The 21,865-nt window shown below is 45.8% G+C and overlaps 1 protein-coding gene across 1 annotated transcript in view; it reads right to left on the reverse strand.

Annotated features, from left to right (window-relative positions):
- Positions 1-2,937: 2,937 nt before the first annotated feature.
- The window catches only part of LOC147048931 (calmodulin-binding transcription activator 1-like), a 49,249-nt gene continuing 30,321 nt past the window's right edge, over positions 2,938-21,865 (reverse strand). The window contains exons 5-22 of the mRNA XM_085923503.1: positions 18,756-18,891; positions 17,203-17,274; positions 15,316-15,469; positions 12,596-14,451; positions 11,908-12,034; positions 11,022-11,156; positions 8,334-8,482; positions 7,494-7,678; positions 7,344-7,422; positions 7,001-7,268; positions 6,360-6,868; positions 6,101-6,249; positions 5,976-6,037; positions 5,790-5,905; positions 5,560-5,628; positions 4,560-4,705; positions 4,406-4,477; positions 2,938-3,032 (exon numbers count right to left, since the gene is read on the reverse strand). Coding sequence (XP_085779629.1) covers positions 2,957-3,032; positions 4,406-4,477; positions 4,560-4,705; positions 5,560-5,628; positions 5,790-5,905; positions 5,976-6,037; positions 6,101-6,249; positions 6,360-6,868; positions 7,001-7,268; positions 7,344-7,422; positions 7,494-7,678; positions 8,334-8,482; positions 11,022-11,156; positions 11,908-12,034; positions 12,596-14,451; positions 15,316-15,469; positions 17,203-17,274; positions 18,756-18,891 — 4,360 coding nt within the window. The 3' untranslated portion in view covers positions 2,938-2,956. The remainder of the gene's footprint in view (positions 3,033-4,405; positions 4,478-4,559; positions 4,706-5,559; positions 5,629-5,789; positions 5,906-5,975; positions 6,038-6,100; positions 6,250-6,359; positions 6,869-7,000; positions 7,269-7,343; positions 7,423-7,493; positions 7,679-8,333; positions 8,483-11,021; positions 11,157-11,907; positions 12,035-12,595; positions 14,452-15,315; positions 15,470-17,202; positions 17,275-18,755; positions 18,892-21,865) is intronic.

A 21,865-nucleotide genomic window follows, 5' to 3' on the forward strand; every position in this document is an offset into this window, starting at 1 on the left:
ATTGAACCGTTCCCAAAGACATAAGCACAGAGAGAAAGACTGTGGCCTTCTGGTATTTCTGACCGTGTGCACTTGAGTGTGTGTGTGTGTGTGTGTGTGTGTGTGTGTGTGTGTGTGTGTGTGTGTGTGTGTGTGTGTGTGTGTGTGTGTGTGTGTGTGTGTGTGTGTGTGTGTGTGTGTGAGAGAGAGAGACATGGGGTGAATGGAGAAAGCGACAGAGAATGGCAAAGAGTGTACAAGACATGTTGTCTGAAAAAGGGCTGTGTTCTTATTTTCTGCTTAATGCTACGAGAACATTTCCATGCGAACCCGTGCAGGAAAACACAGGCTCTGACTCCAAGGCATTCGATTGACTGGTGACAGAGGATTGAGAGATTTTACCGTTCTAATACTGAACATTGCGCACACACACAAGCGGGCAAAAAAAAAATGATCATGAGCATTCAGTCTAGCTTCTGACAAATTAGCGCGCATAATTCCAATCAAGTCCAACACTGTCATTTTTTTTTTTTTTGAACACACCATTTAGGAGAAAGAAAAAAGATAAACTGGCAGCCATTCGGAGAACACACAATAGCTATTTTTCCTGATATGAACTTGCAATTTTTCTGTTATTGATCAGGCACTTCCTAAACAGAGCTTTCCAGAGCGCTTAAGCACGTGGTTACATCATGGCAGTGACAATGGAGAGAAGGTTTGAAATGATATGTAAAGGAGTGGGACGGAGACATTCTGTTTGACTGAATGGTGAGAATGGTTAAAGGAAAAGTAGTATGTTGCTGAAGCACAACCACATTGTAAAGAACGTAGCACCCTCTTCTTGTCTTTTTTGGGTCAATGCATTCACATTAAAAACGATCCTTTGTCAGCGTCGTCATCACCGTTATTTTAACAATTGCATCTTCATTGTCATCCTCTAGTCAAACTACTGTTGAGCTATTTACTATCTTGTCTACTGTTTATAGTCTGTGTGTGTTGCCTCTGTGCATCTTACTGATATCTTTTGGGATGTTGGTATTTTTTTTCTTTTCTCCCAACAAAATGTATTAGGCAAAATAGCATTCATAATAATTGGCACTACTGGCAAAAAGTGTTTGATTCTTGCGAGCCAAGGAACAAAAGCACAACGTGTAAATGTTTTGTCTGAAAGATCATTGTTTCAGCTAACTTTGTTTTTCCCACTTATTTAATTCTAACGTTAGATTTTTCATTTGCATGCTTGAACAAAATGTTCTTTTCAGTAACACTTATACTGGATACTCTTAAAGTGAAGCCGTTAAAATCCTCTCACAGTCCATAGCCGCCACTAACATGTTCTTTTTGTTGTTTCTGCGTCTTAAATATCATGCACATTACTCAGTTTGTAATATCTACATTATGTACAAGCAATACAGCCATCCTGTGTAGCCAGGTCTTTATGTTAAGTTCTCATTATGGGAGTAAAATAATTTATAATCTTAAATACAGTCCTCTTATGAAAAAGTTTCAGGGTCCTCGTATCCCCTTACCTCGTCAGTTTATATACAGGAATATGCAATAGTCCAAAATAAGGATTTGATTGCCCGTATGGGCTAATATGGGGATCAATGCCCCGTATCGGGGAAGGTACTGGACCCGTCCGTGTCCTGTACAGAGCAAGCATAGAGACCTCTTAGAGTCAGGAAGAAGTCAAGGCAATGTTACTGTATGTTACTCTTTCCTCAAAACCACAGCTAGGATTTAGAGGTTCACGCAAAGAACTAACAGAGACATTTAATCACCGCAACATGTCATATTTTAGCACACAAGGGCGGGGGAGGGGGGGGGGCAGGGGTAGGGGGGAAACCAGTCTCAAGCTTAACCACTTCTCAAATAAATAATTAGACCCCAAAAATAAACGGAAAAAACAAACAAACAAACAAACTTTGTTGTTGTTGTTGTTGTTGCTGTTTTTTTTTTTTTTTTCTAAAAAAAGCACCCCAAATATTGTCATTTGTCCTTAACACAGTTCACATTACGCAGGGCAAGGATAAGTCGATGAGAACAGTGAGACACAACTCCACATAGAAATACAAAAGAAACAACACGAAAGCAGTTTGGCAAGCATGCAGGAGCTCACAGCTCAAACACATGCATTGAATTGAACGAACACGGACACCACGCGGGCGAGCAAAGTGTCGCCTCTGAGAACGAACTCCATACAAAGTCCATGTAACAAATTAAGACATCGTTAATTCAGACTCCCACCCTCACGGAAACAATGCTCCTCTTACATTCAAGTGGTTCCTCCCCTTTTTTGATCAGGTGACTGATTGGTAGGTTTGTAAGTAATGTAAGAGTCAGACTGGTTGGTGACATTATGATGAGTAACAGGATGGTTTGTCTCGAGAGCTCTTGGGCATGATGGAGAGGAGGAATAAGCAAAAAAAGAACCAAGAAGTAACTTGCATGCATATGCGACATAGACGTGAGTTTTTTTTTGGTTTATGTTTTCTTATCCTTTCATGGATCAGTGTTTGGGTACAAAACGCAACGGGTTTTGCATGAGTTCGGCAAGTCCAAGTTGCCTTTGGCGAGTGAGCGAGCTGAAGCTTTTCACCACAACCGGGCGGCGCCGCGCCCCGCCGACCCGGGCAGCCATCCGCTTCCTCCCGCTTGGAAACATACCCATGAAGAGTGCAAAGAATGCCATGAGGTTAATGCGATGGCCTCCCAGTGGAACTGCGGAGGAGGATCAGTGCTGCGGACGGAGCCAGATCCCTGGGCTCGCCCTGGTAGTCTGTCTGTCTGTCTGAGCTGCCATGATGGACACCTAGCCTATCCTCCGTCTCTATGGGAAGCGTCTTCCTCTCGAGAGGACAGGATAGACGGCGAGCGAAAAAGGGGGAGGGAGGAAAGAATGGATGGGGGAGGAGAGGGAGGCAGGGAGGAATATAGATTGGAGAGGAAAGAGAAGGGGAGTGGAGGGGGGGGTTGCTCACAGGCTTAGTGGGCTGTGGGTGGGGCCTGGCGGAGGGATCTCAGGACCCCTGGCCTTTTTCTGCTCTCTGACCCTGGTGTAAAAACACATATTGAAAACACATTAGGGTGTTTTTTTTTTCATTTACGTGTATGTGTGTGTGCATGTCTTGTTGTCTGTTTCCATTTACAGCAGGGATGGGCAACTTCAATGCTGGAGCGGGGGCAGAATTTTTCATCAGTGCTATTCGGCGGCCATGTAGCACTTTCTAACTAGACGCATGGCAGAAATGCTCTTTTGAATAGAGATAAAATACGTGCATACGTGCAAAACATGTGCTTAATACATTTTTCAATGCATCTAGTGAAAAAAAGATTCAACGAGAAATCTCTGAACCAAACAACATGTTTTGAGCAAACGACAAAGCCACATACTGTATTTTCTCCCCCATCGTGCAAAGAGCTGGTTGCAGAAAATAATACCATTGAAGGACAGCACAAAACCGCTGAACAAGGAAACGACATTAAGTGCAAGATCTCAATTTCTTTTTCTATATCACAAACATCAACTCACTCAAACTTTTAGACTGAGGTACTAAGTGTGTTCTGCCAACTCGCGTTGTAGTGTAAGACCGAGTTTAAGTGTAACTAAAAAAGGTCTGCCATCTAGTGGTGATTGGTGATTTTACAACCCAAAACTAACCAGCCTCTGCAGATTCATATATTTGAAAATTTTTTCTTTTCAAGATTTTTTTTGTACTATTTCTCCCAGTTTTTGTAGGACACCCCATTTCCCCCTGTCGTTTTTGAAAAACATCTCCTGAATGTTTATCAAGGAACGATTGTACTGTTTTTTTGGGTTTTTTTTTTAAATCCAAAATGAATCAAGGAGCCACTCATAATGTAGTGGCATGAGGCCCGCAGGCCACCAGTTGCCCATCCCTGTAATTCCTCTCCAGTAAATACCCACAAGCTATTTCTTGGGCAAATCTCCACCCTGGAAATTCTACCCAACCCCCTCAAGGCACAAAAAGGAGACAAACAAGACAATTGAGTCCCCCGACTGATGTCATGCCCCCAGGAAGATCATGTGCAAGAGTGCTCCTCTATCTATCTGTCAGTCATGCAGAAGTAGCAGCATCATTCCGCAATCGTTGACGAGACAGACAGAAGAGCGAGGGAGGGAGGGAGAGGACCCTCTCCTCCCCCCACATGCAAACAGGCATCTGCCACCAAGAGAGAGAAAGAGAGAGCGAGAGGAGGAGAGAGAGCCAGAGAAGGGGGGAGGTGGGGGTGGACTCACCCGCTTCAGGGGCCTATGGTCCATCAAAGGGCTTCGCAGGAACAGTAAAACAACAGCAGCTGTTAGCACCAATGCCCGTGTGGCAGTGGGCTCTGAACGTGTGTGTGGGCAATGTGCATGGTGTGTGTTCTTGGGCGCATGTGCAAGTGGGACATTACAACTCACCTGTGGCGGCATCGGAGCAGGAACCTCAGGATCTTGCGGGCAGCCTGGTTCTGTTTCTTTGTCAGAAGGTTGCTGCGGGCAAAAGGCAAAAAGTGTGAGCATTTTTTTTTAATGGGACACACTGATTGTGAGTACGGGTTTGTGTTTTCAGTACCTGAGGGAGTGTCTGTAGGAGCGATAGTATTGCTGTATGAGGACTGCTGCTCTGCGACTCTGCTGGAACTTTCTCTGCTCGTGGAAACTCCGGAAACGACTCTGGATCAGGATGGCTGCCAGGGTCATCCTCTTATAAAGTGCATACTGGAAGCAGTTGGGTTGTAAACTCGTCATATGATAGTAAACATTTTCCACTACTGAACAGACTTTTAAATAAATGCTTCAGAAAGATACTGGCTCCTTGAAGGTGCAATAGGTAGAGTATATGGAAAGCCATTTGAGCATGTCTTCAATATCCTTGACATCCAGTTCAGTTACTCAAGGAAAAGTTGTTCTTTTTTTTCGAATGGCTGAACTAATGCAATAGATATTACAGGACTCTTGATCATTCAAATGCTTGATGGGCATTTCTTTCTTTGTGATAACAATAGAAAGGTACCATGACAAATGTCCAATGAGAAAAAAAAATATGAACATGCAAATTGTTGAAGCAGTCTGTGTCCTGGCGGCTCAGTTGACAATAATCATTAAAAAAAAATGATAAAAATAAAATTGCTTTTTAATGCTCGCAGACCACTGCACACCTGTCTTTGCAAATCTGCCAAGCAGTGGCTTTTCTGGTGCATGCATCTCCGTCCAGGCTGCTCAGTACAATAAATTGATAAGAATAATCAAATAAAAATAAAATGTAGACTGCAGAAAGAGCTGGGCGTATGCAAAGTGACTTGGATCCTATTCCCTGTGCTGGTACGGCGCCACTTATTGTTAGAACCATTTTTCGAAGATAAATTATGATACAGAAGTCCAATTTAACAGGAAAAGAAAGTAATATTTAAAAAAAATATAACATACACGTAATGTTTTATTCTGGATGAGATGCCTTTACTCTCTAAGAAAAGGACTTTAGTTATCTAAAAAAAAAAATCAGTTTGAAAAGATTTTGACTACAATAATGCAGCTTTAGTCTCCAAAACCTTTTATGTATGATTGTCCCATACCTGCTTGTATCTCTTATAACAGCGTTGAATCACTGCTGCAATCTCTTTGCGTTGTTCCTGAATAGGACCCTGAAGGGGGTGATGGTAAGAATTTGTATAAAAAGCCGCTCATGCAAGCAAGCAAACATGTATCACTCAAGATAGATACATGACAGGAAGAGTAGATCATCGAAGCATTTACACCGCGTGAAATCGGAGCGGAGGTTCGGGTCACGGGAGAAAACGGCTACCTTGTGTTTTCGAAGAGAGTGCAGAGCATTCCTGATGGTGTCACACAGCTCTCTCTGCTCCGCTTCTGTCATGGCAAGAAAGGAGGAGTCCGTTTTCAAGCGTTCGGCTTTCATAGCTGCGGAGAAGAAGGAGTTCCGATCAGAGGCGGGTTGATGGAGCTTGCTTAGCTTGAGGACGCTACTCACCCTCAGGCCCTGAGTGAGAGTTTGCTTTCAGGCCAGGAGTCTGGGGCTTGGCATTGAGGAACCTGAGGAGCAAAATGTATCAGTTTGTCAAGCGCCAAGCATCAGATTAGGTTGGTTTCATTTACCTTTCCACCTCAGCGAGATAACCGGACAGTAGTCTGACATCGCCGCCGAGGCCCACCCTTCCGGAGTCTGTTTCGGTCTCCATATCCTCCTGTTTGAGTCGAGCAGTGGATGTCTCCATGATGTGATCAGTGAGCATTGAAATGTCCATCTGTAACAAACACACACAGGCTTGTCACTTTAAAAAAAAAAATCACTCGTGTGGTTGTAAATCAAGGTACTGATGTCTTTATGTAAATGTGGTGCAAGTCTCAGTCCTACCTGCAAGTCCTCTGCGTTATCCTGATAGGTCAGCAGCTCCGTCCCCTCTCCCCTATCTGACAGGACTCTCTGGCGCAGGTGAACAGCCAGTCGCTCCTTGCCGAGAATCCTCCTGGCTAGACTACGCTGCCCCAGAGTCTGTCTCAGACTCCACCTGGCCCCGCCTCCAGACGCCCCTATCCTGGCCTGCAGGTGGGAGAAGGAGGGGCTGGGGAGCTGAAGACAGTCAGGACTGAAGCTGGCGGGAGGTGCGCTCCGATTGCTGAGGTTGGGATGTTGGCTTTGTTGAGGACTTGGAAGAGGGGAAGTGTGAGTGTTCGGGCTGTGGTGGTTGGGGAGGGAGTTGAGGTTGCTGGAGGTTGAGTTAGCGAGCTGTTGCTGGGTGGGCTTGAGTCTTTTCGCTGGGGGCGGACCCCCTTGTTCTCCCTGGGTTGTCTGTGAAGCTCTGTGTCCTGTTTGGTTCCAGGTCTGGTTGCTGGGCTGGCTCTCAGTGCGGGCTCGCCTCAGTTCTGGGGAGATTGGAATAAGAACTGAATATTAGTCAAATCTCATGATCAGTTCAGCCAGACATATGTTCTTATCCTTTTCAACAGGATTTGACCCAGGAGGTCGGGTGCCGATTTTGGTCCAGTCTTTCCCACCTGAGTTTCCATTTGAGGAGTGACTGTTGTTTATTCTGCTGATCTCGGAGCCTCCTCTCCACCTGTCCATCCACGTGTCAGCAGGCTGACTTTGAGCTTGAGGACTTTGTTGTAGCTGCTCCAAGAGCTCAGCCAATCGCGTGTGGCCCCGAGATCTGGCGATATTGAGTGGCAAGCGTCCCAGAGAATCGGGAATTGCCAAAGCTCTTGGGTCCCACTGATAAAGCACCAGTGCTGCATCAGTATGACCCAGAGCACATGCCCACATCTGGAAAGACCAATGAGATGTCATCACACACGGACATGGAGAAAAAGACCGCATAAGGAAATATCGATCACTCACCAGTGGTGTGCAGGAGAAGTGGTCGACATTAAGAGGATCCACCTCCAGCTCGAGGTCAATACTGTCAGCGTGCTTGGTGCTGCAGAGCAAAATGGTCACGTGAGACGCTGCGTCCCTCTCTATGTTCTGCTATCATTATTTGTTACTCACCGCCAGCGGATGAGAGTCTGAATGAGCCCGGCATAGCCTTGAGCTGCAGCCAGATGCAATAAGGTCATTCCTCTCGAGTTCTTGCTGTGGACGAGCTGATTGGAGGAAGCCCAACAGGGCTGGGACATCATTTTCTCGCACACGACTACAACACGACCCTCAAAGGAGCTGTGGTCAGGGGACGTCTGGGGAAGAAATTGTTACAGTGATTGAAGTGTTGTTTTAGGGTCTTTTCAGTGTTACACGTAAAAAAAAGTCTACAAGGTTTTGCCCCAAGAAAGAACCTGTTAATATTTGGTGCGAACAAGGGAAAAAAAAATGAAGTGGAGCCTGACATACAAGTTTAATTCACTCTGTGAACATGCTTGTATCTCAAATCAGCTTCCTCCATTGAAATGAATGCAAGCCGTTCTAGCCTCCTAATTTCTAATGGGAACAATAGCACTTCATAACATTGTCACCTCTTTAATAAAACATACAGTCATGACATAATTAAATACAATGTAAACAATTAAACAGCCATGATTAATTTCATTGCGTGTCATGTACCTTGGCCAACAGGGGCCGGTATAACAGCCATGCAGATTAAATGAAGCCAATGCCCACAACAGCTTCGAGCCCATTTATCGGCAGCTAGAGTTTCGAATGCCCTTTTACAGGACAAATAGGACTAGAGAATCCTTTGTACCCAAAACAAGGAAATACAAATGACCCTAATATCAGCAAATGTCTGCACTCTACTGAACAACATTCTAATTTGAAATACCCGCCCGAGATTTCTTTTTCCTTTTGTCGTTGAAGAAATATTTCATTGAAACAAATTGCATCTTTCTGCCTTACTTGAGACTGCTGTTCGGCGGCTCCCCCTCCCTCTACACCTCCACTCTTGGTTGCCATAGTTTCAGAGCCAGGGTTTTGATTGGTTATATCCGCCATCCTCTGTTCCATCTGCTCCAGACGCTCCAAGATGGACATCCTGAACTGGGTATCTGCAGAAAATAATAGATGAGCTTTTCAAAAACAAGACTTAGAAAATATACAGTCCGAAGGAAGGTTGTTTATGAGGGGGCTAGATATAAAGCGACACAACCCAAGGACCCATCCAAGGGTCTAAATCAGCAATGAAAAGTGAAAGTACATCCTATGAATAATTTTGACATGGCTGCAAGTGTGACCCTTCATTCCCGTGCAGCTGCAGTTTGCTGCAGTGCACATCATGTCACTCAGGCTCTTTATTTCCCTCTCCTCTCCGCTGTCTGTAGCACACAGACTGAGGAAAAAAAGGGGGAGGAGCCATGTGAGTGACACAAACATCAGGCTCCAAACATTCCAGTTCACCAATCAGAGGTAGAGATTATGAATAAAAAAAAGCCAATCATACGACAAATACCATATTCCTGATGTATAAGCTGAAACCACAGAGAAAGAAAAAGGGGAACAAAATGGACTTTTTCCAAATTTGACACATATTTTGTACATTTCATAACAACACTGAATACCTGTTTTTCTTTATCGATACTGTCAGCTGGCAAATGCTTTGATATATTTCTCAAGCCGCTCTAAACTGCCTCCTTTTTTTCACCATCAATGCACGTTAAAAAGTTATTCTTCGGTGAGAAGTTTGCCGTTGTTTTTTTTTTTTAAACACTATTCCTCGCCAGGAAAAACTCATCATAAACAAAATCATTCGACCAACAACCAACTGCTTCTCGTCATACTTTTAATGAGATTGTTATAGTCCCTGGACTCTGTTGCATCCATTTTCAAGCAGGCAATTTGCATCTATAAAAACATCATAGATCATAACAACAATACCAATAAAGAAATGTCAACACACACATCGCTGTTACGGAAGGTCAACTGGATTGTGCATGGCATACACATAAGTCATAAACAGCACGTTAATATTGATTGCAATTGTGTAAGCGGCTCCAGGAGGTAAATAGCCTCCATGCACTTGTTGTGTTATTGTTCTCCAGCTCTGCTTCCAATAAAAGCAACCTCTGAGATTCATTCACCTTTTTATTTTTTTTTATAGCTCAAACATTAAGCAAGCAAACACAAAGACTACCATTGGATGAAATCAGTTTTGATCATAGTCAGTCTAACAAAAAAGGATTTGAATGCAAGCATGCAGCGTCACCCGAATAAACAAACACTTGAATCATGCACCACGTGGAAGCAAAAAAAGCAATTTCCAAAGATGAATTTGAAAATGAAATGAAATCATATCATCTACGAACCCAAACAGCGACTGTCTCTTTGTTCCAGTTTCTGCTCAACCGCGTTAGTTTGAAGTGTGCGACACTCACGTCGATACTCCCAACAACAGTGAGCGAGGGGAGGGGGGCCAGAGAGAATGAGCGAGAGAGCGAGAGAGAGAGAAATCGCACTTTGTGCGTGAAGAGAGCAGCGGCGCTCTTCTCTTCAAATCAGCCCGCCAGACTTTGGAGCAGCAGGAGGTTTAGGTCGTCATCGCCGCATGTGAACACTGCACTCCCCCCAAAAAATTGGAGCAGACATGAGATGACGCGTAGATGTATTTTTCAACCATTTGATGTTTTACCTCCACACCTCCACCTCCACGCTGAACATTGCTAAGCATCCCTCATCCAAGTCATATTTCTGAATACAACCTTTTCAATGAGTCACATTGTGTTTGCCCTTCAGTCGTGCATGTACGCTGTGACCGCGCAGCCGCATTGCCGCAGTGCGCAAGGCGCAGAATGGGGGCGCATGCACACACACACACACACACACACACACACACACACACACACACACACACACGAGCGCGCGCGGTAAAATCAGGGCACGCGTCGCCGAGGAGACACGCGTGTTACCAGACTTTGCATTCAAGCCCAGACCACCTGCCTGACACCGCTGCAGTACTTTTAAATCAAATCTGACGTCATTCCAAATAGTGAAATGCGAAATGAATATATACGCTTTCTGATTTGCATGAGATGCGTCGAACGACACCAGAGTGAAAGTGAAGAGAGAAGTCCAAATACACACACAGGCACTTAGAACCTAACAGTCACACATCACATTGACCTTTTTTTTTTAACTCCTCAGAGGGCCATACAAAATCCAGCCATGCATTTTCTCGACCGCTTATTCTCACTGGGCGCACAGGTGTGCTGCAAATGTCGAGTGCAATTTACAAAAGATGGTTCCTTGGAGGATTGGTGCAGTTTTAGAATTTACCAGAGAAAACCAACGCAAGCGGGGCGAGAACATATAAGTGAAAACTTCACAAAGCACAGCCCGAGTTAAGATCACAACCACAGCAGACATGTTAACTGAGAGCGAAAAGAAAAGAACACATACTGTATTTTCCTCTAATTTATGCATGTTTCATAATTTCATCTATTCTCTTTCATTCACATCGTCCTAATTTTACACACATTGCACGTCCCAATCTTTGAAACTCATTAAATCTTAAGCATTTTGAAGAATTGCAAGCACTTTATGGCCACTTTGCAAGTATAACGCTTTGGCAATACACAGGCTGAAACTTCTCACCGTCCAAAGACAGCCAGTCGTGTTGAGAGGATGGGAGGGCAGGAAGGTCGCGCGCCTTGTATTCAAAAACCACAGAAGAAGAGATGACCTCGCCACCCATTGCTACCTGCAGCATGACGAGTCCTGTGTCATGGGCTGGAAAAAAAAACAAGACGAAGGATTAAAAAAAGAGTGGAGTCAACATTCGGCATCCATTTTTATATTGTCGCTCTCTAAATAAACATTATTATCGATAAGGCTGAATAATTGATACGGGGGTGTTAGGGTTTATAAACTATCTTGATCGTATGATTATGTTGGGATGTAGACTAGAATGATTAACTTTGTTTAAACCTTTTAACTTTCCTTGACTTGGAAAAGTTCAACCATTCAGTTGTTGAAACTTTCCAAATGGTGTGGAAACATCCTTGCTTAGTTAGTCATCTAAAATGCTCCACTAGGTTTTATTTCCACGACCTCGTAAAACAATGAGCTGGGACCCTCTGCACTGATTAACCAGTTGCTGAGGTGACCACCAAACATGTCCAATGTCACCCCCACCCTACTTGTTCTCAATAAATATGCTCTTGTAAGAGACTAACGGCAGAGTTTGTTCGAACATTGCTGTACCTACAGTAACGAATGGGCTCTCCACTTGCAAGTGCTTAAAGGGCATACTGTCTCCCGTGTGGTTCTTGCAAAATAAGTTAGAGTCAGAACATCTCTAACAGGGGACATCTATACCTAATCAAGTGTCCTGTGCTTACAGTCTAGGGATGACCATTTTGTGTTGCATCCCAAAAAGAGGACATTCATTTACGTGCAGTAGATGTCAATAATAATGTGGCTGTAATGTATACATGCCAAATGACAAAGTACATCATCACCATGTAGACAGATGACATACCCGGACAGTAGCAGCGTAGCACGCCAGGCTGGATGAGGGCCGCAGGGACGCTGATGTGGTCAAACAGACAGCTGTACTCACTGCTTGACTCCAACCACGGCCCCGTGATAAGGACTTTCACGCCACCCTGCGGCACAAACACCGCTTAGTGGAATTTGACACAATATGGTGAGCTGTAGAGGAGTAAACAGCAAGTCCCAAAATAGAATACAATAATAATCATAGGTGGAAGTGAAGATAATATAGGAAGACATTTCAACAGATTCTCTTTCGACTTCTAAAGGCATTGGTGACTGTAAATGTGCAAAACAACAATAGAATGGGAATGAAAAAAGAAAAGAAAACAAGAATAAAAGGCTTTAATTCACATCTACAAACAAACAAAAAATCTGCCTGGATTGCACCTTTGTTAGGTTTCCCCATAAATAGTAAAGCGCAAAGCATATTGTCCTATGAGTGACGTGCCAAAGTTGTTCAACAACTGTACAATTCAGTGCGATAGATGGATGAATTAATGAAGCCACCCGGAGGAATCCATGTACTATTGAAATTTCATTAACTCGGCAATCAGTCGCGAGCATGATTCCATTTTTTAACAGCGGTACAAGGCGTCTTCCATCATGTGTCAGTTTGATTTTACTCCAGGCAACAATGATGAATAAATAATGATACTAATGTTGTTACTAACCTCTGGATAAGACCACTCTGGGGAGTAGTCTGTCACAGCAAACAGCCTCCCGGTCTCTTGGAGCATTCCCAGAGCTCCCTGCTCCACTTCCGAGCCCTGTAGGTGGCCTTCCCCTGTGCCCTGCTCCTCTCCCACCGCGCCCTCCTGAGGCATCAGCACCCCGTTGACGGCGGCCCCTACCCCGCCCGCAGACCCTTCGACCGAGATGAAATCATTGATCAGATCAGAGAACTGGCTTCCAAACGAAGCCTCAAAGCCCTCCAGGCTGATGGCTGCTCCCGCTGCAGCCGCCGTGGCAGTTACGCCTCCACCTTGTGGAGGGAGAGAGGAATTGTAGAGTGCCCTCTCCATGCTCGCACCGGCAGCGCCCATTGACTGAGGACTGGCCACCACCGAGCCGCCGGCCCCGGACAAGCTTACTCCGTTACATAGAATTTCATTTTCTCCTCCTCCCGCAGGTCCACAGCCCCCTCCCGCTTCGTCCCCAACTCCATTTCCATCTGTAGGTTGAAGGTAGTGTTCAGCGTCCACACTTGCGTAAGCCTCGTGAGCAGCGCCAGGCTTGAGCAGCAACTCCACGCCATTCTCGAGAACTTTGCCACCGACCTCCTGGTGAACCCCGCCGCCGGGCTGCTCGACATTAGCGTCCTGGCCCGTGAGGGGGAAAGAGGCCACTGATGTTCCTTTCCCGTTCCTCCCGCACAGGGCTTGGTCTTGACTGGTTTGGTGGAGGTGTGCATGGTGGTCTCCGTTGGTGATCGGGGGATCCGCCGGCAGGCTGATGTAAGCTCTGGCGTCGTCGGATTCCTGTGCTGCTTCAGTGCCGTTGGTCTGCTGCTGGGAGGGCGGGTTGGTGTGCGCGGAGGTCTGGAGGAAGAGATTTGGCGAAGGGTGGTGCGCGGACTGGGTCAGACCCGGGACGCACGGTGACGACATGACAGCGCTGAAGTCCATCTGCTCCAGAGTGGTGCTGGGGCTGAGGCCCGCCCCCTCTCCGACATAACTACTCTGCGGGGCCAGTGGCTGCTCCATCGGCGTGGCTTCCTTCTTGATGTTGTTGACGAGGGAAGGGTTGTACACGAAGCCGTTAGATGAACAGTGGATCCCCCCGTCATTCCCGTTACACCCCTCGGTCTTGCCTCCGCCTCCTCCGTAGGTCTGACCCTGCTTGGGGTTATTAAGGAAGCAGTCAGGGTCAAAGGTCATGGCAGCCTCCGGAAGGCTGACTCCTCCGCCCGTGTCGAGCGAACTGGAAAGAACCAACTCTCCTCCCTCTCCTAAGCCCACGCCGCCGGGAAAGGACGCAAACCTCTGGTTTTCGGGGGCGACGGCCAACAGGATGCCAGTGGCGGCGCTCTCGTGGGTGGACGGCAGAAGGTGGGTGTGGCCGGCCGAATAAACCGAATCACCGGTTAGCGTGGTGACTTCGGACATGAACACGGCAGTGCTCTGCGACAGGCCGGCGCTGATGGCGAGCGCAGGGCTGTCCGCCATGTCACTGGTGATTGAGAGCGGGGAACTTTGGGTAGTGTCAGGGACTTCCACCTGGTTGGTGGAGGTGGAGGAGGACACTTCCATGCTGCTCTGCGGGAGAAGGGAGGGCTTTGGCATTCGGCCGTTCCTCCTGTCGCCCCCGCCTGCCCTGCTCCTGCGCCCCCCTGGACTGGGCTCTGTCTGACCCTCTGAAACATCGCTGTTCTGGACCTCTGTGCCATCTGCTTCCTCAGATCTCTGGCCCGCTGTGGCGCCGCCACCCGCTGTAGCGCCACCCCCTGCTGCTGCCCCTGACTCCTGCTTGGATGAGATGATGCGCTGCTTGACACTGGAGCATTTCTGATGTAGGCTGCTTCCAGCACCTGGCAGACAACCAATACAAGATTTACATAAAAAAAAAAAATGAACATCAAATCTGAAGAAAGAGCGTTTAATTTCACTCGATCGTATTATTTCAAGAGCACGTCGGCGCCCTCCAGTGACTGTAACGTAAAGTGACGGTACTCATCTGTCGTACAGCTCACGGTCAGTGATCCAAATCTCTCCGTGACGCTCATGCAAAATGCATGAGGAGATTTGTAAAACATTTACATTCAAACAAGATACCCCAAAAAATATTGTAATCCTGAATTTGTTCATGAAGCAAATGGAGAGATAGATGTGATTCACTGTCAAGAGAGACGAGTACTACTTAAGTCAACAAGCCACTTTGTTCTGGGCAGCCGTCCTTATTCGTCCTTCAAAACCAGATCAAAAGATGAGAGATTAGGTAATTTTCCGCATGTGTGTATGTGTGTGTGTGTGTTTGTACTGAAGTTATCTTCTCCCTCTCTGGTGCTGACTTATGAATAATACATGCTAGATATTTTGGGCACCTCCAGCCTGGGCCCCTCTATCCAACCACCCCTTTTTATTGGTTCTTTGGTGCAATGCGTAATTGCCTGTAGGTGGCAGCATGGCACTGACTTTTAGAATTATCCCCTAAAAACAAAAACATAAAAAGAACAGCTGAATTTCTTTATAGTCGTCTCTACATCACAAGTTCTGCAGTTGCCTCTTATCTCAAGTGGATTTGGGAAAGCCGAGCCAGCAGTGTTTTTGAAGTCGTACATTTGAAGTTTGGGTACGATTGTTTTTTGTTTTGTTTTTTTTTCTAATCATAATAACCACTTTGGTTGCTGACACAATATGATTCTGCGGCGAAGGGGTTGAAAGCGCAAACTCACACATAGGTTTGAGTTGTCCGATGAGCTCCTCCTTGCTCCACTTGGCCCATTCCTTCCTGTCCGTGTTGATAGAGCAGAGAACGGGGCCGCATGGTTTCCCGCTATCGTCCACCGCCGGAACGTTCAGATAGTGCACCAGCACGATGTCTGGGTTCTATAAGACAGCGAGACACGTTTGGTTGTTGAAACACGGCCTTTATGTTTGCTCATCTGTCTCTATCAACAAGAGAGTAGTACATTGATGCAGTGTATTTGCAGAAGGAGAAGGAAAGGACACGGAAAGCAGAGGAGTATGCGGAGGTCAGGGGGGGAGGTCGGATATAGCGTGTCAGACAAGATTCTCTCACCTGCCTATAAAACATTTAACAGCTCAAGCCCAGTCACCGCTCTCCCTCGCATTGCAGGGCCAGCAGAAACGTCCGCACGTGTGTCGGTGTGCGTGCGATTTAGAGAGTGAATTAACGAATGAACAGGTCAGCACGGCGCTCGCCATACTGTAGCCCACCGGCAGACCTATGGAATTGATATCCCATGAATGATTCAACAAGTGTGTATGTGGCTGGACAGCAGAGGGAGAGAGAGAGAGAGAGAGAGAGAGAGAGCGAGAGAGAGAGAGAGAGAGAGAGAGAGAGAGAGAGAGAGAGAGAGAGAGAGAGAGAGAGAGAGAGAGAGAGAGAGAGAGAGAGAGGCTCCTCTTGATAAAAGATTCAGTAGACAGACTCAGGTGAGGGGGAGGGCGTGCTGAGGTGGAACAAGAAAATGGCACAGTGGGCTGCTGCAGCACCACACTGTGCAATGCAACAGAACAGACAGGCTCATTTATGATCATATTCACTGATGTGATGTGATATATGTGCAAAGAGCAGAAAATGGCACATTACTGAGGGAGGAAGCAGAAGTTCCCCCTGCCAAATTTTCAACTCTGAGAGTCACAAGGGAGTCAAGTGCGCTGAAAAATAAAATATATTTGATAGGGGGCAAATTCAATTTACACCATGTGGCGAGAACGTCCTTGTAAAATTCATGTGACAAATTATGCAAGACCTATTGGCAAGGAATCCATGAATATGGATTAGATTTCCATATTTTAAATGAACATCGCTGGGCATCCAATATTTTCTTGGAAATGAAGGGAATGTTTAAGATTCAACATGTAGGTCTGGAGATGATGAAGTTCTGGTTACCCGCTCTTGCATGGCCAATCAAGGGGCGGGATGTGTGCGTGTGTGTGTTTTTTTCCCTCATCAGCTGGAGGGGGCGGGGGTGAGCTTAAAAAATCTATATGTGTGAAATGTGTGTGTGTGTGTGTGTGTGTGTGTGTGTGTGTGTATGTTGTACGGCGCTCCAGGGTGTTTTCCTGGGGAGGACCACATGGAGAGAAAAGTGCCTTAAGACCTTGATAGGTTGTGCAAGTGAGGAATGGCGTGAAAAGTTCTGGCGGGGGTAAAAAAAAAAAGTTTCCTCAGCAAAGCGTGTTCACCAGATAGATCCTGAGTGGAACGATAAACCCAGCAATGGCGTCCACTTTTATTATCAGCCGACTTTTTAGTACAGTCTGCCTCATTAAATTTTGAAGAGGAGGATGTTTATCAATGCTTTATGTTGGAGGTTAGTGTGCTGTTTTGAAAATGTAATGGACAATTTAAGAGATTAAACATGTGGTGCGTAAAATTAACAATATACTATCCAGTTTCTGGTAGTTTAGCTTCTGTGTAGAGTTGTGAATTAACATAACATGCTTGAAGAAGAAATCCATGTCGAGACGGAAGCGACGTGGCCGTAAACAGCTTCAACTTGTCAGGATGGCTTTATGTCATTTATCCTTCCCTGTTATACAGTCGTCTTGATTGAATGTTGAGAAGCTGGGAAAGGGGGCGGGTGGCTTACCTGCAGCAGCCAATAGCATCTACGGTGGAAGGTGGGGATGATGGAGGAGTGGACGTAGCAGCCATACAGACACTAGAGAGAGGAGAGGGGGATTTTGGTTGGGGGGGGGGGAGCGGGACACAAGGAGAGGATGAGGTGAGGACAGCAAAGGAGAGAACAGCAAAGGAGAACTCAGGTTATAGCCACTCAGGTCGTATTCATTTAGGAGCTAAACATGCCGATGTACGTATTTTGCAAGAAAAAAAAAAGGTCCTTGGTTAGATGTTGCCGACTTGTAAAATATCAATAATTGGCACCGGGGGTATGAATATCGATCAATAGGCTGAACCTGCTCTGGCTCCTGCGGGATTTCCCTGCGGAAGGTCGAAACGGTCTCCTATCAAGGTCATCGCATCGTTAAGACACAATTGTACAGACAGCGGCGGCAAATACTCGACATGCAGGATATATAATAGCGAGAGGAAAAGTCGCTTCGGTTTGCTGTCACGTTCGTACTCCCATTTTCTTGCCATTTTGCCTCTTCAGAGAAAAAGCCCGCAAGCTATCCAAAGTGTGTTTGGCCAAAGGCAGAGTGCATTTCCATATATTTCCATCTGATATGATGGGCTTGTGTTTTTCCTGCCTCTCACTGTCCTCCTCCTCTCCCACCGCCCGCTTCGCCATTCCTGCCCCCTGTGCGACACAATGCTTTCTTGCTTGAGGGGGTCCCGGGAAGAGGTGACACAAACAATTACTGAGCAACTACCGGGGAGAGAAACACTTGCCTTTGGATGTGTGTGTGTGTGTGTGTGTGTGTGTGTGTGTGTGTGTGTGTGTGTGTGTCTGTGTGTGTTTGTGCACGGCAGCAGAAAAAAAATGCATGTCAGATTATTGTCAGTGCGAGTGTGGGGTTGTAAATAATAGAGGTGCAGATGGGAAGAGTTGATCTCAATTATTCCCTTTGCCTATGTCTGCTTTTCATTTATGCACAACTAGTGAGCCTTCCACGAGCGCCGCCTCGCCGTCGCGTCTTTGCTTTCCAGTCTCCCTCCGTCTTTCTCTTCCTGACACATGCATGCTCACCGCTCTCACCTCTTGGTCCATTCCTGCTGAATAATCAATTTCGTAGCTGGCCGATGTGACTCAAACACACACGCACACACACACAGACGCTGCCTTGAGACTGGATCGATACCCCCTCTCTGTTCTGCTGAAGAAGGCATTGACATCATTCCTGGCTGCCGGCCAAACACACTCTTATCCTTCAGAAAAGAGAGAGCCAGGGGAAGGGAGACAGGGACAGGAGCAGGAACAGGAGCAGGGAGAGCGCGGAGGAGTGACAGCTCTCACACAAACACACTTAGGCGCACGTACACAGGTATATCGCTCTTAGCCCTGTAGCTCCAGCATGTGTGTGTGTGTGTGTGTTTGTGTTTGTGTGTGCCCTTGCGTTCCACGCATGTGTCTACAAGGAGTGAAGGAGTGACTAACATTATGGATTGGATTGGCAGCGATGCACAACTCAGCACAAAAAGAGATCACAGACTTGTTTCTTCTTCACGGCAGCCTCTCACCTCCACACCCTGGACTTTGAGCTTCATGTGATCCTCCCGGGTGGTCTTCCCATCTTTCCTTTTCTTCCAGCAGTAGCCATCTTTCCTGTACTTGACCTTCTTGCGGTTGTAAAGGATCATGGAGCCATTTTGAGGCCTGTTAGGAGGGAAGAGTAAAATGTGTCAACTGTGAGAATTAGGATGACACGGGAGAATAAATATTGTGTAACGTGGTGATGTCATTGATAATGTCAGCGTTTCATTGCTCAGTGAGATGGAAATTTCACAGTGTTATTGGCAAAGAATGTCAAGGTTAAACTCCCAAATTCAACACCCACACACACACACACACACACACACACACACACACACACACACACACACACACACACACACACACACACACACACACAGACGTGTATATTTAAGTAGGTCCATCCATTAAGCATTCGCGTCTGAGTACAGGTTTGATACAGACGATTCAAGGTGGAATGATTAATCGATTAGCAGTGAATCTATTGTCAAATTATGAATGATTATATTTGTTAATCGATAAATTATTTGGATAGCTTTTTTCAATTTCATTTAAAATCGTCCTAATGCTCACAATCTCATCTTTTCATTCGTAAATGTCTTAAATGTCGGCAGTATTCCATGAAAGCGGACTAATTACACTGGCCAACAATATTTTTGTGTGTGCTGAGTCAGAAAACGACATCAGTTGGTGTGAATTTGGTTCACATTTCAAGATATAAATATTTTTGACAACTAATGGACTAATGTGCTTTGATGTTTACAATGAAAATCAAACAATACATGCTTGAAAAGACAAATGGAGCCTAATCAAAGGTGCAGCATCAAGAGGTGGACGCTTTTCACATCAGCCTCACTGTCCTCATCCCATTGTGTTGAAAGCAATTGCCTCCGTTCCACTGACCTCGCCATGCATTTCATTATTTTAATGGGGTAATCGCATCAGTTGTACAAACGCGCAGTGTCAGGCTTCCGCATGTTCTGTCTGGAAGGCACAAGTTATGCCTTTGCCACTTCACAATGAATGCAGTGTGCAAGTGCCATCGCCACTATGACTAATAAGAAGATACGTCATATGTGAGTTACAGTAAGCAGTGGCGGAAAAAAAAAAAAAAGTTCCAATTACTCTCTTCTATTTTGTCAAATGATTGCACAAAATAAAATATTATAGATCCAGATACATCTTGATGTGTAGTCTACTTCAGAAAATGCATCTGAATCCAGAAGATTGTAGTTTGTGCAACCCACTTGATGAAATAAAATGGAGTACACACCAGTTTTTTTCACTGAGCACTCGGCACCTAGAATTTCATGACCATTGTTATGGCTAACAAAACCCAACCAAGAATATTTTATAATAATAATAATAGTAATAATAATAACATTATATAATATAATATGTTTTTAAAAAAAAGCACTGCACACAACTGCACGTACATTATTTGGAGCATTATTGGTTAACGCCACACAACCGAAATCTGAAAAAAATCTACCAACCATATGTGCATACTGGAAGCAGAGCAGCAAAGAGAAATGCTAATGAAGTGAGGAAATTAGACTTTTGGGAATTAATTTATACAACTTAATGCAATATTCATATTCGAATTTAGATTGATGGCCCATCACAGTCAACACGGTAGTGACACAATTGGGACCCTGACTGATCACGTTGTAGAAATCAAGCCATCATTTCTACTTGAATCTTAATTCTTCATCTTACTGCTTAACCCCAACCCCATCAAACACCATGGTTGTCAAACAAACTGAATTTGAAATGAGTTTTTTCGAGTCAAGTGCTCCAATGTCCTTTAACGTACACGCCTACGCACACGCGCGGAGGCCAGGTGAGCATATGCGTGAGAAGACAGAGCCGCAATAGCAATGTCACAGATGGCGGGACCTACAAGCATGTGTTCTCGCCGTTCAATGTCAAATCTGCTGCCCGGCGATCAATCATTCTTCTATAACGTTAAGGACAAGAGTATGTGTTCACTGCATGTGTGTTGGGGGGAGTGGGGGGGGGGGGCGTTGTTGTGGAAAATGCATCTTTGCCTTATCTCATGACAACAGAGACAATCAATAAACTAACAGATACTCACAAGTGCGCGTGCACAAACACACACACACACACACACACACACACACACACACACACACACACACACACACACACACACACACACACAGTCTTTATCCCTCTTATCAGAGCATCTCTTTATTTTGTCTTGACTGTGTCCCTTCGTTCTCATGGCCTTCCTCTCATTCTCATCTTCTGGTCTCATGCGTTGCCTTCACTACGCCGCTCTCGCCTCCAGTTTGACGTGGGCACATATGGACTGGGATGATTGCAATTTACGCTGCGCACAGTGTGTAGTGAAATTGAATTTGCTTTGAACTGATTTTCTTTGACACTGCAAATCTGTTCTGTTTTTAGGGGTGGTGGTGGTGGTGTGTGGCGGGAGGGGGGGGGTGAGTCTTCCAGCTTGGAAGGCGAGCGGAGACCCCCACCTTCCTATCAAAGATGAGTTTAGTCTGTCTCTTGCCGTGTGAGTCATCTGAGGGCTGCTGATTCTAATTATGTTATGGAGACGATGGATGAGATCAGATGTGTGTGTGCGTTTCACGTTGGCGTGCGTGTGTGAAGATGGTGCCCGTGCTCCTTGAAAAGCCTGCGATTCAAGCAGACATAAATGCTATTGATTGTAACTGGCCTGTGATGTGTGGGATATAAAAAGCTTTTCCACCGTTCCACGGTGTAGCAGAGCGAAAACAGAGAAGGCAAGGGGGAGAAGAGCGGAAAAAGAGAAGGCAAAGATAAAGAGACAGAGTGGGCTATTGAGTGTGTCCGGTAAAGGGAGGAGAGAAGGAGGCGAGAAGACGAGAGACACGGGGGGGGGGGGGCAACGGTCGTTACTCTAAACTCGGATTCCGGCGAGAGGACAAATGAAGGTCGTTGATTGTTGTCTTAGCGGCGCCAATGCGGATACAAACGCACGCAGAGCGGCGCCGGCGCAAAAAAAAATGTCACCGTCTCCTTTTTTTGCTGAGCTCCTTTTCCATCTGATGGGATTAGGTGTAATCTGTTCTAATCGTGCCTG

Source organism: Syngnathus leptorhynchus, chromosome 11 (assembly GCF_054491065.1).
Source record: "Syngnathus leptorhynchus isolate UIUO chromosome 11, UIUO_Slep, whole genome shotgun sequence".
Classification (NCBI taxonomy): domain Eukaryota; kingdom Metazoa; phylum Chordata; class Actinopteri; order Syngnathiformes; family Syngnathidae; genus Syngnathus; species Syngnathus leptorhynchus.